The 13,484-nt window shown below is 37.9% G+C and overlaps 1 protein-coding gene across 2 annotated transcripts in view; it reads left to right on the forward strand.

Moving 5' to 3' along the window:
- Window positions 1–1,268: 1,268 nt before the first annotated feature.
- KCNJ3 (potassium inwardly rectifying channel subfamily J member 3) overlaps window positions 1,269–13,484 on the forward strand; it is a 133,989-nt gene continuing 121,773 nt past the window's right edge. The window contains exons 1-2 of one of the 2 annotated variants that reach the window (XM_040972024.1): window positions 1,297–2,037; window positions 12,429–12,645. In XM_040972024.1, the coding sequence (XP_040827958.1) occupies window positions 1,336–2,037; window positions 12,429–12,645 (919 nt within the window). In that variant the 5' untranslated portion in view covers window positions 1,297–1,335. Of the gene's footprint in view, window positions 2,038–12,428; window positions 12,646–13,484 lie in introns of both variants that reach the window. The other variant, XM_040972025.1, reaches the window with a different exon arrangement.

Genomic DNA, 13,484 nt, shown 5'->3' on the forward strand with positions numbered 1-13,484 from the left:
GCTGGAGCGGTGGGGGAAGGCAGGGACAGGCGGGGCTAGCGCGGTTCTGCAGCTGATCACACGCACCAGCACACATACCACATTCCCGCCTCCCCTGTTTCGCCTCGCATCCTCCACCCGCGGCCTCCTAAGCGCGCACAAGGAGTGGGGGACCGAGGACCCGGGTGACAGAGGTTTCCACAGTGAGGCGCAGGAAGAGCTGGAGCGGCGCCCGTGCTTCACCTAAAGTCTCACCTGGACCCGAAGGCTCAGAATCTGATCCAGCAAACCCTCTGTTGCCAGGAAGGAAGGCATCGCACCAAGACACCTCAGCGTCCCGCTCCGGAGACAGTTTGTGCTTGGTGGCACGCCAGGGTCTACTGACGAGGACAGCGTGGTGCCCTCGAGGAGGTGCGGAGCTTGGGGGTGGGGGGTTGCGGGGAGACCTGCATTGGCGTCCATCGTGGTACACCAGGAAAAGTGGGAAGGAGGAAAACAGCGAGGAGCACAGAGTGCAAGGCCGGGCAGCCTTTGCCGCCCTCTGCCCTCTTCACCTGGGTGAGTGCCCCCTCTCCGTGCACTGCCGCGACTTGCCCGAGCGCGGGGGTGGCTTGGGGGCCTCGGAGGCTCGGCCATAGGGCCCCCGCTGCTGGCGCCCGTGGAAAGTCGGCGGCCTTCGCATCCCAGCTGGACAGGTCGCTGGAGTCCGGAGCGGGGGACTCTGAGCCAGGAGAGCGTGGGTAGGGGGCGTTGCACCAGTGCCCGGGCGACATGCCTTTGGGCAGGATTTTGGCGAAAGGATAGGAGGTGGGAGCCCCAGTGGGGAGCCAAGAGGTTGTCCCGGGGAGGGGGAGGGAGATAGTGGAGTGGTGGGGAAGAGGGGGGTGGGTCTGACCCCCGGCAGGTAAAGCGCAGCCTTGGCAGCCTGACGAGTTGGCCGGTGGGGTGGGACTCACTTGTCAACTCATTAATTTTAAGTAGTCAGTTTGCAGGGTAGTCAGGAGGGCGGCGGAAAGGCAGGAGGTGGCCCGGGATGCCAGCAGTGGGGAAAGCGAAGAGGAGCCTCGCAAAGCTTGGAGGCAAAATTACGCTTGGGTTCCTGAACCGTGCACCATCCGTCCGGCCCTGAGTGCGGACGAACACTTTTTTTTTTTTTTTTTTCTTTTTGTGAGCCTCTGCGTGGGAAAAGCGAGCCTCGGTCCCAGGGGAAAAGGAGAGCGGCGTCGGCAGGGGGCAGAGACCTCGGCTACCTGCCGGCTGCGACCCCCCGCCCCCACCTCCCTATTGGTGCTGGCTCTCCGCGCACGGCTCCTGCGCCTTCGCTTCGCGTGTGAATCTGGCTGTCCCCTCCGTATTATGTCTGCAATCCGAAGGAAATTTGGGGACGACTACCAGGTAGTGACCACCTCGTCCAGCGGCTCGGGCTTGCAGCCCCAGGGGCCGGGCCAGGGCCCGCAGCAGCAACTTGTGCCCAAAAAGAAGCGGCAGCGGTTCGTGGACAAGAACGGCCGGTGCAATGTCCAGCACGGTAACCTGGGCAGCGAGACAAGCCGCTACCTCTCGGACCTCTTCACCACCCTGGTGGACCTCAAGTGGCGCTGGAACCTTTTTATCTTCATCCTCACCTACACCGTGGCCTGGCTCTTCATGGCCTCCATGTGGTGGGTGATCGCTTACACCCGGGGCGACCTGAACAAAGCCCACGTCGGCAACTACACGCCCTGTGTGGCCAACGTCTATAACTTCCCCTCTGCTTTCCTCTTCTTCATCGAGACCGAGGCCACCATCGGCTATGGCTACCGGTACATCACCGACAAGTGCCCCGAGGGCATCATCCTCTTCCTCTTCCAGTCAATCCTGGGCTCCATCGTGGACGCCTTTCTTATTGGCTGCATGTTCATCAAGATGTCCCAACCCAAGAAGCGCGCCGAGACCCTCATGTTCAGCGAACACGCGGTGATCTCCATGAGGGACGGGAAACTCACGCTCATGTTCCGGGTGGGCAATTTGCGCAACAGCCACATGGTCTCGGCGCAGATCCGCTGCAAGCTGCTCAAAGTAAGTGCTCCCCGCCCCTGCCCCGACAGGCCGCCCCCTCCCTCACTGCCGCCGGGAGGCGAAGGCGCCCCAGAACCTCGCCGGATCTTACCGGGCAGGGCAAGTAAACTTCCATTCGCTGGCTGGTTGATGGGTGTGGAGGAAGCAGGGATTCCAACCGCACCGTGCACCTTCCCCCTCCCACAAAGTCTAGTTCCAAGTTATCATTTCAGAGGTGCTGCTATCACTTTGGGGGCTAGTAACACCTAGGGAGGTGTGTTGGCTGCTGGAGTCTTGGCGGAAATTAGTAAATGAGTGCCCTGCTCTCCTTTCTGCCCTGGCTCTTTTGCTGTGTTGATTTGTTATCCGCACAGGACTGCTGTGAACCTGAGGAGTTAGACCTGAACTGCTTCTATGTGGAAAAAAGCTAGGTGTTGAACTTACCCCAACTTTTCCCCTGACCCTCGTCTTTCCTGTGTATGTTCATTCTTTTTGCACGCTAATGATATTAGCTGGTGGATAATTCTTCTAGACTCAGTCATTTTAATTCTGTCTGTGGTCATCTTTTTTCAAAAGTATACAGCAGAAAAATGTCACCTGGTTCTTTTAAATTTTATTTTTACCAAACATTTTCCTAGAGATGTATTCCGTGAAAGCTTGAGTGCTTTTCCTGCAGTGCCTCTTGTTAATTTTTTCTTAATTGCTTGATTTTATGAAGCCTTTGTCAATTGCACATTTTACTTGAAGCTTTTCAGCATCCATTAAAGATGATTTCCTACCATCCATGGTGTAAATGCTAGAACAAAGTGCATATGCATGATTATTGTGAGGTTCATCTAGTCGTTAGAGGGCACCACGGCAAACCAGAGAAATCCTCCTTAATCCAGTTAAGAGTCTGGCAATAAGGTATCACAGCCTAATTGTGTAACCTTGTCATTTGCAACATCTATCATCTATTTATTTATCTATTTATCTATCTATCTATCTATCATCTATCTATCTTGTACTTATAATACACACACATATGTAGTCTTTTTTTATGACTGTCTTAGGTTTTGAATGATTTTAAATTAAAGTAGCTGACTTCAAATAAGTCGTTCATAAATTAAAAAGCTTTACGTGAGATTGCCTGGAGAAACAAAGCTTGAAACCTTATTGTTGATAACATGAAGATATGGTAACTATTTGAGATTTTGTTTTTGAGGATTAAGTTTCTAAACAGGTGTGCGTTGTTATACACAGACTCAATTTGCCTTCTAGTTGGAAGTGATATACTGCACTTTTGAAAAGTTTTGCTCTTGTGTCATTACCATTAGTCTCTTACAAGATCTTAGGTTAATTATTCTTGACAAAGTTTTTCAGGGAAAGTGTTTGCATCAGAGCAGTTTCCTTGTCCTTTCACTACACATGAATTGCATATTCACTATGTATATACAGTACAAATTAGGAAAAATTAGGATAACAATGAATACATTATGTGAGTAGATTCCAAGCTTTTACAATCAACTTTGATGAAGAGCATGCAATTAAACTTAACCTGTTGTGTTGAATATTGTTTGAAATAATCAGGCTGTTGAATCGGCTGAGGAGGGTGGTTGTGGACATGTTTATTGCATGCTTCTTGCTGTAAGTACCTGTTTATATACATCGGTCAAGATGTGTCATCTCTATAGATTCCATCTAGTGCGTGTATGGGAATATTTTATTTGATAATGCAGTCATGTTCTCTGTCAAGGTGGCCAGACTCTGACACTCTTAATTGACAAGTTGTTTACCACATGGATTGGTCTAGTGAAAACTGGAAATTAGATTTTAAGCGTTATTTATCATCATTTTCCGGTTTTTTCAATCATGTGTCTGCTTATTTATCCTTTCTATCAAGGAAATCTAAGATTTTTTGAACTACATTTAATCTTACTTTAACAAAACAGAATTAACTGCAAATGAGTTTAAGTATCTATTTCTTTCTATCCCCATCTACCATCTGATGTGTTTGCCCATCTACCTCTATTAAGATATGGAAAATAAGCCTCTGCAGTGTGATAAAGAAATTATTACACTGGACAGTATATCACATATAGCATAAGAAGTTTCCTGCTTAAAATAATGATTTATAGTTTAGACAATTTTGAAGCAAGGTGCTATATTAACACAAGGTGATAAAACAACACTTAAATAAATATTCCCATACAGTTGTTTAAATGTTGATTTGTTAAGATGTAAGTACTAGAAATAAAAATGGCTGATGCATAGCATCAGTTGATATTTAAGCAAACTTATGGTGACAATCCCCCCTGGTCCTTGTGAAAGCAGGGAGTGATCAGTGGCCTTTCTTCAGACATATATATATATAAATATCTATAAATATAAATATATGTATACATATAAATATATGCATATGTACATATATAAATATATGTGTATATATATATTTGCGGTATCTTTGGTAATTGAAATTGTTCTAGTAGTTCATATCATTTCCTTCGACTTCATTAAAGAAGAGCCATATTTTATTGTTGAGCTAATAGCATGAGCTAATAGCATTTGGCAAAATTAGAAGGGAGATTTACCTTTAACAAGTTGATCTCATTTTCTCCTAGGAACTGAGATGAAGTGACCTAAAACAGTCAGCTGTATTTTTTGAAACAAAGATATAGTACAAGCTTTAAAATAATAATATTTCATTGTCAGATTTTTGGATTTTTATTACAACTGCTCAGTTTCCTGTTTTAACTTCTGTTTAATATTTCAGATAAACACATCCTTAGCTAGAGAACATGTAGATGTTAAGGCAACAAAAAGCAGTGTAACGATTACTAACAGTAACTGTAGCTTGAATCCGTGTTTCCTGTTACTCAATTTAAGTTACTAATGCTTTTCTCTTATTCCTTACAATTTGTTGAAGAAAGTTTTTATCGTTCCAAATGTCAGTTTTATTTGTAATTTTAAAGCATTATTCTTTAAACATTAAATAACAATGCTTTATGAAGATCACATAAAATTTTACCACTAACAAAACTGGATGAAAGACATTAAGCACATGCCTAAGGCTTATGCTTGCTACCATGATAGTGTTTGTAATTATTTTAAATTTCCTAACCTCTTAAAACTTCTCTGCCTATTTTTTTTTATGATGATCTTCCTCTATGTCAATTTTGCTTACGTTTTATTTCAACCCTATTCTTGAATTCATAGCTTGGAAACAGAAAAATTTTCTTGCCATCATCAAATTCAGATCCTACACATTTTTGCCTGGATGGCTAAACTCTAGTTCAAATCAGAAGGAAAGAAAGTAGATTAAATAAAAATCCAAGGACTTAAAGTTCAAAAATTTGTATATTCTTACTAAACATAGCTTTAGGAAGCTCACTTAAGATAAGTATTTCCTTTTCACGTTTTTTTTTTTATTGAAAATCAGTTTCTTTATATGTACATACTTTTACATATATAACTTTATAAGTATATATATATATAATTGTCTTGAATATAGGAATTATTTTATATGATAGCTAAACTAAGTTAATATTATCCTTCAGAAATTTGATTAAAATGTTTTTGTAAGGGTGTTGAGCCCAGTGGTTGAATTGCTAGGTACTTTAACTTAGTTTTCTGTTTAAAGAATTTGAGAATTTTACTTCTTTCAACCAAACTTATACGTAGGATTGGCTGTCCTGTACATGAGCATTAACAAAATTTTGATATATTGTGTGAGGATTTTTTAATTTATATGTGAAATCATTTACAGATGTATATGTGTTTGTATATGTATGTGGTTATGTAAGTACAGGTGTCCAAACCTTTTACAATATGATTTAAAAATATAACCAACCACTGATGTGTTAGTATTTTGAAACAGAGATAGGCTAACTTTTTCCCTGAGAAGTATGATATTATGCAGTTATATTTCTATTCACTGCTATAATCATCTTTCTTTCCTAGGAGGTCATGTCTGCAATGCTTTTATTTGTTGAAAGATAATGGAGCACATTCCTTTTCACTCCTGTCTTCTCAAGTTTGACATTCATACATACCCTTTTCCATTCTCCATTCAACATTGAGTGCGACCATGATGAAGTAGAGATGTAGTAAAATTATCTGCAAAAATATTAACTTTTTATACTTTTCATATGTTTTCATGTTTTGTTAGTTTTTTAATAGTAACAATATTTGGACCTCAAGATTAATAATTTTCTGACATGCATTTATTAATTTCCTTTCATTCCATATTCTCACCTGCATCCTTCTGTGTTTTCTAGTTAATAGTAGAGCATTAATTTATTTGGAATAACTGACTTTTTTTTAACTTTGGCTAGTGTGATCTTTGTTTTTAAGTTTGAGAAAATTATCTCATTAGAAAAAAAATGTGTGTGTGTGTGTGTGTGTGTGTGTGTGTGTGTGTGTGTGTGTGCCTGTATTTGAACATCATTCAAGCTGCTATTAACAATATTTCAGGAATCTAAGACTGAAGACCAACAGATTTCACAGGCTAGGTCTTCAATTGGTTGGTCATGTTTAAGTGGATTCATTCTTCCTAAAATAAGAAAAAGAATAATAATAGTACAATTCCTATATAGTCTAGCTTAGCATTCTCTGACTCAGGTAGAATTGAATAGTTTTCCAGTAAGTTTAGAATTTTTGTTCTTTATAAAATCTAATAATAGTTTTTTTCAAGAGTAGCAGTAGGCTTGGTTGTGTGTGTGTGTTTGTGAGTGTTTTAACATGGATCCTGAAAAGTACAGGGTGCTTGTACTCAGAGAATGGTATCAACCGACATAAGGTACATAAAGAGCCATAGAAAAACAGCAGTAGGTAAGGACAAAAGATACAAAGAAACAGAAAAAAGCATTAGCTGGCTCTGAAGGTGTTTAGAAGCAGAATATGCAAGCATGGTTACAAATCCTATTCATAGTTATAAATTCCACATAAGGCTCCCAAAGAATTATAATTTTACCCTTTTATTTTAGTTATATAAAGGCTTCACACAATCTATTATAAGGTAAATTATATTTAGATCTGCTGTAAGGTATGTTATTTCATAAAAGTGAGCATAATATTAATTAGCTCAGTGCTAAAAACCACTTATTTTAATCTTGTTACATTTTTCCCATCTGTGTATTTATTAAATTTTAGTCTTAAGGATTCCAAATAAATATACAATTTGGTTTTATTTGACTAGACAATCAATATAAAATTCCAAGACTGTATTTCCTTCTATCTGAGTAAAATTTTGGTGTAAATGATAGAGCCATGGGCATCCATGCTTTGAGTTATCTGACACTAATATTCCCAGTCCTGGAACCTGGTTTTGGTTCATTTTGTGGCATTATTTTGAGCTGATCAGTGTAATTTATTTTTGCCCTCAGCACATATTCAGCCCATACATACCTACACACATTGACACAAACACATCCACAACCACATATGCACATATCATATGTTTAAAGCTAAGTAAATTAAAGATAAAATTCATGTGTGTATATGTGCATGCAAATGATACACAAGAAAGGCTTTCTGTCTTCATTTGAGGCCCTTTTTTTCTACCCCCTCTCCTCCTTTCCCCTCCCTTGTCTTCCCTCCCCTCCCCTCCCTGTCCCTTTTCTCTCCACTACTACTGTTCCGTTCCTTCTTTTCCTCCCTTTACCTTCTTTAATTCAAACTCCCAGAGACTCATTTATAGCTGGGAATGAACACAGTCATGTGTCAGATGAGTGGAAGAAAGGCAAAAGACGTGGTTTGCATTAGTGAGTTTGGACCTGGCAGAGTGAATGTGGACAGTTGGCCACATATCCCATAGAAATAAGGTGGTCAGATATGGATTTCAGGATTGTGTATTTGTGTGTATGTGCATATTTTTTTGTATGAACTCAGAGGCCTCATCTATAATATAAAAACTGTCTACAAAGGACATGACCACAACAATCCTTTCTAGGCAATATGTAACTTATTTTTTTCCACCTGTAGTTACAATTTTCATTAATTATCTTGTAGACCTTTATGGACATTCAGGGAAATCAAGGCTGTTTGACTTTAATAACTCCTCTGGAATTAATATATTTCACTGTGACGTGTTCCATAACTCTTCAATTCTATATATGGAGCCATTTGAAGAATATGAAAATGTGTACAACTAAGATATATTAAGTAGCATGCATTTATGAAGAGTAACTTCTAAATTACTGTTAACATCTACATTGTATTAAATTATTTCAGAAACCGATTACTTTAGAATTACATTTGTGGGGCTTATTGTGTGATGCAGTAGCTTAACATTCCACATGAATCACTGGCATTCCATTTCAGAGTACTGCTTGGTGTCAGGATTGCTCTGCTTCTCATCAGGCTGCTTGCCATGTGCTTGGGAAGACAGAGAACGCTGACCCAAGTACTTGGCCCTTGGAGCTCACACAAGGAAGCCACATACACTGTTTGCCCCTGCTCAGTGGCTGGGCCCTTTGGAGAATTTATCATGAAGCAAACAATCTTTTTCTTTTTCCCTTCTTCTCTATCACTCTGCCTCTCAAATAAATAAAATAAATTTGAAAAAATGAAATTTAATTTTTGAACAGTGAATCTAAACTAAGTTTACACTTTGGACTTCTCAAAATTTTCTCTCAAGTCCCAAATTTGCAGTGATGGAATCAAGCAGAAAAAATTAAAATAGAATTGGAAATAAAAGTTGCATGTCAGTCATTCTCTGATAATAGATTTTGCGAATTATGTTCTTAGTTTGTAACAATTAACAATTTATTTTTCACTATTTCCTTCTATTTTGTTATATTACTAGTTACTCCAGCACTCATCTGGTTCAAAATGACTTGTATAAAATAGAAATCAGTTCTATTAATCTTTTTAGGTATTATGGAATTTATGCTATCAATCTTAACTTTCAGCAATTACTTTGAATTTGAAAACAATTTGAATTAACATTCATCTACCTGACTCTATATCTTTATATGTTTTTGGTTCAGGAAATGATTATGGTTCTTTATTCCCTTTGGAGTTAGGGAATTTATACAGCTAAAGGAAATAACTTAATAATCACTATAGTACTATATTACTGGTGATTTACTATTGTAAAAGTTACTTACTGACTTATTTGAAAGACAGAGAGGGAGGGAGGGAGAAAGGAAGAGACAGAGAGTGTAAAAGAGAGAGAGGGAGAAAATGAGAGCCAGGATCTCCATTCTGACGCTCACGTGGATGCCTGGGGACCAAGAAATGCTGCCATTGTATACTTTTCTCCAGGTGCATATGCAGAAAGCTGAGTCTGAAGTCGAGGCTAGATTTGATTCTATGCACTCAGAATGGAGAGAGAGGTGTCCAATCCATGGGTTAGAGGTGCTGTGCCACAATGCCAGGACTGGGTTACTTCCATCCTAATTTTAAATATTATATGATGAATGAGATTAAGTCTTGCAATCTCAAAATATTATGCTCGCAATGAAAAATATCTGTGTGGGATATGGTTATTGATAGCTAAGTAAGACAGTATCAAACTGGAATTCTTGTGTTATCAATTACAAACTCAGGTTAAAGATCACAGTTTACTTGTGTAAAGGCACACACAAAACTCCTTTTTCGTTTGTATCTTTTCCTTTCATATCACTGCATGTATCACAATTCTCTGAGCATGACTTCTCTCAAACTGTTTACACAAGACACTTAAATCTAATACAAGATTTCTTTCTTTCTTTTTTTGTTTTCTTTGCTGCAGCCAAATTCCAGATTTATATCAGAGTTAGAAGATCCTAGGTTAGGGTCATGTAAAATGTTAGGGTAGGATGTGCCTGCTTCTTACAATATATTCAATAAATGTATGTGGGATTTTACTGAGACTGATAAAGTAACTCAGCTCTAGTCATGAGCACAGAGATTCCATGTAAATTTTAATACTTCGAGCACCTTCTTTCAAAACTCCACCCTTGACACTTGACCTGAGCCCAACCTGTCTAATTCCAGTGATTTAAAGGCTCTGCAACCTTTGTACAGAATGCAAGAAATAAACAAAAAAAATGAGATAGCTGAACATTTTGGTTATGGAAACATTTGATGTTCTAACAAAGGAAGGACTTGAACGATGAAATTGTGTATATGTTGTATCTCAGTCATTAAAGAAAGGATAGATTACATAGCATCACTGTAAAATAAAGGTCAGTGGATGCACAGTGCTGATCACTTTTTTGAGGACTTTCAAAGAAATTAAATTGCTACTTTTCTTGTAGTGTCATTTCACAGAAAGACCCAGATAAGATACAAAGCCCTCAAGGACTGGTACATAGCCAGCTTTTGTGTATATAAAAGAAACATTTAAGATCAGAGCATACATGGTGTTGGTGTGGAACAGATTCATGCATAGTTAAGTCTACCTGTGTATTAACAAATCACTTTACTAAAAATAAAGTACTTCTGCTGGCAGTCTCCTGATAGTCTGCCTGTTTCTAGGCCACTTGTGCTCATGCATTGTGGCGTGATTAGGGAATATAAAATTTGATAGCTTATAATCAAATGTTTTAGAACAAGACAGAATATAGATAAAATACAGGGAAATGAAGTTAAATTTAATATTGATATCCAAAATGTTTGAGAGAAAATAATTTTAAAATAAATGGGAAATTGAAGTTTTAGAGAATTATCTGCCATTAATGCAAGAAAAGCAGAGATTAGGAATAATCATGAAAATAATGTAAATTCTTGTTTCTAGTTAGCAACTTCAGAATACCACCTTGTGTTTATATAGCACCTGTTCATTATTAGATGACAGTGACTTGGGGTTTGTGTTTTTATTAATTTTTGCTTGTCCCAATAATTAATACATGCCATACTAGAGTGTAGCTGGCAATAGGTTGGTCTTGTCCATAGCTTACTAGTTTAAATAGTTTTGGAAAGACACTTGAAAAAGTTCCAAAGAGAGCTTTTTTTGTCTTGGCTTGGAAATGCCCAGCTTTGTCTCATGCTGGTTGCTAGAACTGCTGCTTTTATTTTTGTACCTTCAAGTATGAATTTTTTGTCTTTTTTAAATTAAAAAAAATAATCTTCTTCTTCTATTTTTCTACTGTTTATGATCTGCAGAACAAAGCTAGTCTCATTAGATTTTCTTCTACATAAACAATATCTCTGAATTTCATCACAAATAGTCTCTCTTATTAACTAACTCTGTAGTTGAGACCATTTGTTTCAATTGCTTGCTGCCACAATAAACCACCTCAAATTCGAAACCCTTCATTCTGTTTTGTCACAAAGAATGTGTTACTAAGTCACATGTCCAAGTATTTTTAGTCTCATTTATTCCACTTGACAAACCAATACATTTCCTGGAATTTCGAGAGCAAAATTTTGTGCTTGAATTAAAATTTTGATAGACAGGCTGGTATTTGAATTTGTTTATTCGATTAGCAATTCATAAAACTGCTTTTAATATTGTTGGAATTCTTCAAAGTCCTGTTTAGTTTCCTAAATGCCACCTCTGATTTCTAAGCCAGTAGTTTATCACTGTTTTTAATATAAAGTTTAGCTGTTTATTTATATGTCATCATTACACATCACAGCTAAGTAAGTATTTTTGTAATTTGCTGATGTCTTTTAGCCTGATTCCATTTTGTTTAGGTGTAATTTTATAATTAGTTGAATAAGATTTAGATGAATTTATACTGAAAAGGTGATACCTTATGAAAATAATGTTTATAAGATGTGGGTTTTAAAATTGTGTCTTAAATTCAAAGAAGTTATCACTATCTTTTAAAATTCATAAAAGAGAACTAAACAATTGTAATCTATTTATTAGGATTTTGAAAAATGATTAAATATCACTATAAATGTTTTGTTTTTATCATGTGAATTTTTCTATACCTAGCATAATCTAGTTTCTTCATTCCTATATTTTAGTCTCTATTGATTTGTTGCCTTCTGGAATGTTAGAAAAATGTTTTGGTTGGCAATAATTCCATAAATATTGTAGATGTTAGTCGACCTTTTCTAGTTTTCATTATCTGTAAGAACTGCCTACTTATTTGCTATGTGAAGAAAAAAGTAATCTGGTCTGCAGTGAATTAACATGCAGGGATTTATGTCAAACAGTAGCACATGTACACTCAGTTCCTCAGTTTGTGCTAACAGCCATTATTGGACCAGACAATTCTCCAAAGCTTGTGAGTTAGGGAATGGTAATTATAGCAAGTTGTATATTATAAATAATGCATGTATGTTCTGCAGGAGCTATGTGGGATTTTGGCCCATTTGCTTAGAACATAGCTGCATAATGATTTGTTATGATTTTGTTGCAGATGATTGATAGTGCAGAGTGTTGGCAATGATAAAAATTACTGTTGGGCTGCCTTTAAAATTTCAGTACAAGTGGTGATTTCTTCTCTTTCTCTCTCTCTCTTTTTATTTTTTTTTTCTGTGTGCTTGTCTAGTCTCGACAGACACCTGAGGGTGAGTTCCTTCCCCTTGACCAACTTGAACTGGACGTAGGGTTTAGTACAGGGGCAGATCAACTTTTTCTTGTGTCCCCCCTCACAATTTGCCACGTGATTGATGCCAAAAGCCCCTTTTATGACTTATCTCAGCGAAGCATGCAAACTGAACAGTTCGAGATTGTCGTCATCCTAGAAGGCATTGTGGAAACAACTGGTAAGTAAACATACAGATGTGTCATCCTTTCTTTATTGTTTAATGATTGTTGTTATATGTGTAATACCTGGAATAGACTGGGCTAATTCATTATTCACAATTTGAAATTAATAACTTATCTCTTTACAACATGAAATTGATACTACTATGAAAATTAAGGTTTACTGTTTTGATGGTTATATACTTGAAACTAATTCAAAAATGCTCATCGTGAAGAAAAGAAAAAGAAAACGGAGAAGATTGGTAGAAATGATTGGGATGTTGTGTTTTAGAATTGAAGTTGGATTCTTTTATAACCATGTTTTTTATTTTAATATTTGTGGTTAACAAATTCACAGTAATTAGTGAGCAGCTAGAACTCAGCATGCATGTTCTTGCCGTGGGGATGGTGACTTGGGTGATAGTAATACAGCTTTGATATCTACTATATGCAACCTGAGTGGAAAATTCCAAATGTGTCTCCATGTAAGTGTACACACGAAAGCAGCATTTTCATTTCAAAGTGGGTCAGTAGATTTCTCCAGTTGAATCCTGAAAAACATTTTCTTTAAAAAGAAAGATTTTGCCTAGTTTTATGCTTTAGTATGAATGTATATGATAGGATTTTCTAAGATAATGTAACATTGATGTGCCACAATGCCTTCTTTTTATTTGCTACTTCTTGAGGAATGATAAGCTGGCAAAAGAAAAAAGGAAATAACAGTTATGAGTCTATTATTTGGGGCTTAAAATTCTCTAGTTAGTTTGGTCCCTGCTATGTGCTTCAGACTAATAATGACATTTCTAAATCATTATACGTATTTTTATGAAAATACCTGAAAAAGTTCATGGAAAATTGA

The sequence above is a fragment of the Ochotona curzoniae genome, unplaced genomic scaffold (assembly GCF_017591425.1).
Source record: "Ochotona curzoniae isolate NIBS_2020 unplaced genomic scaffold, NIBS_Ocur_1.0 contig_2210, whole genome shotgun sequence".
In the NCBI taxonomy this organism is placed as follows: Eukaryota; Metazoa; Chordata; class Mammalia; order Lagomorpha; family Ochotonidae; genus Ochotona; species Ochotona curzoniae.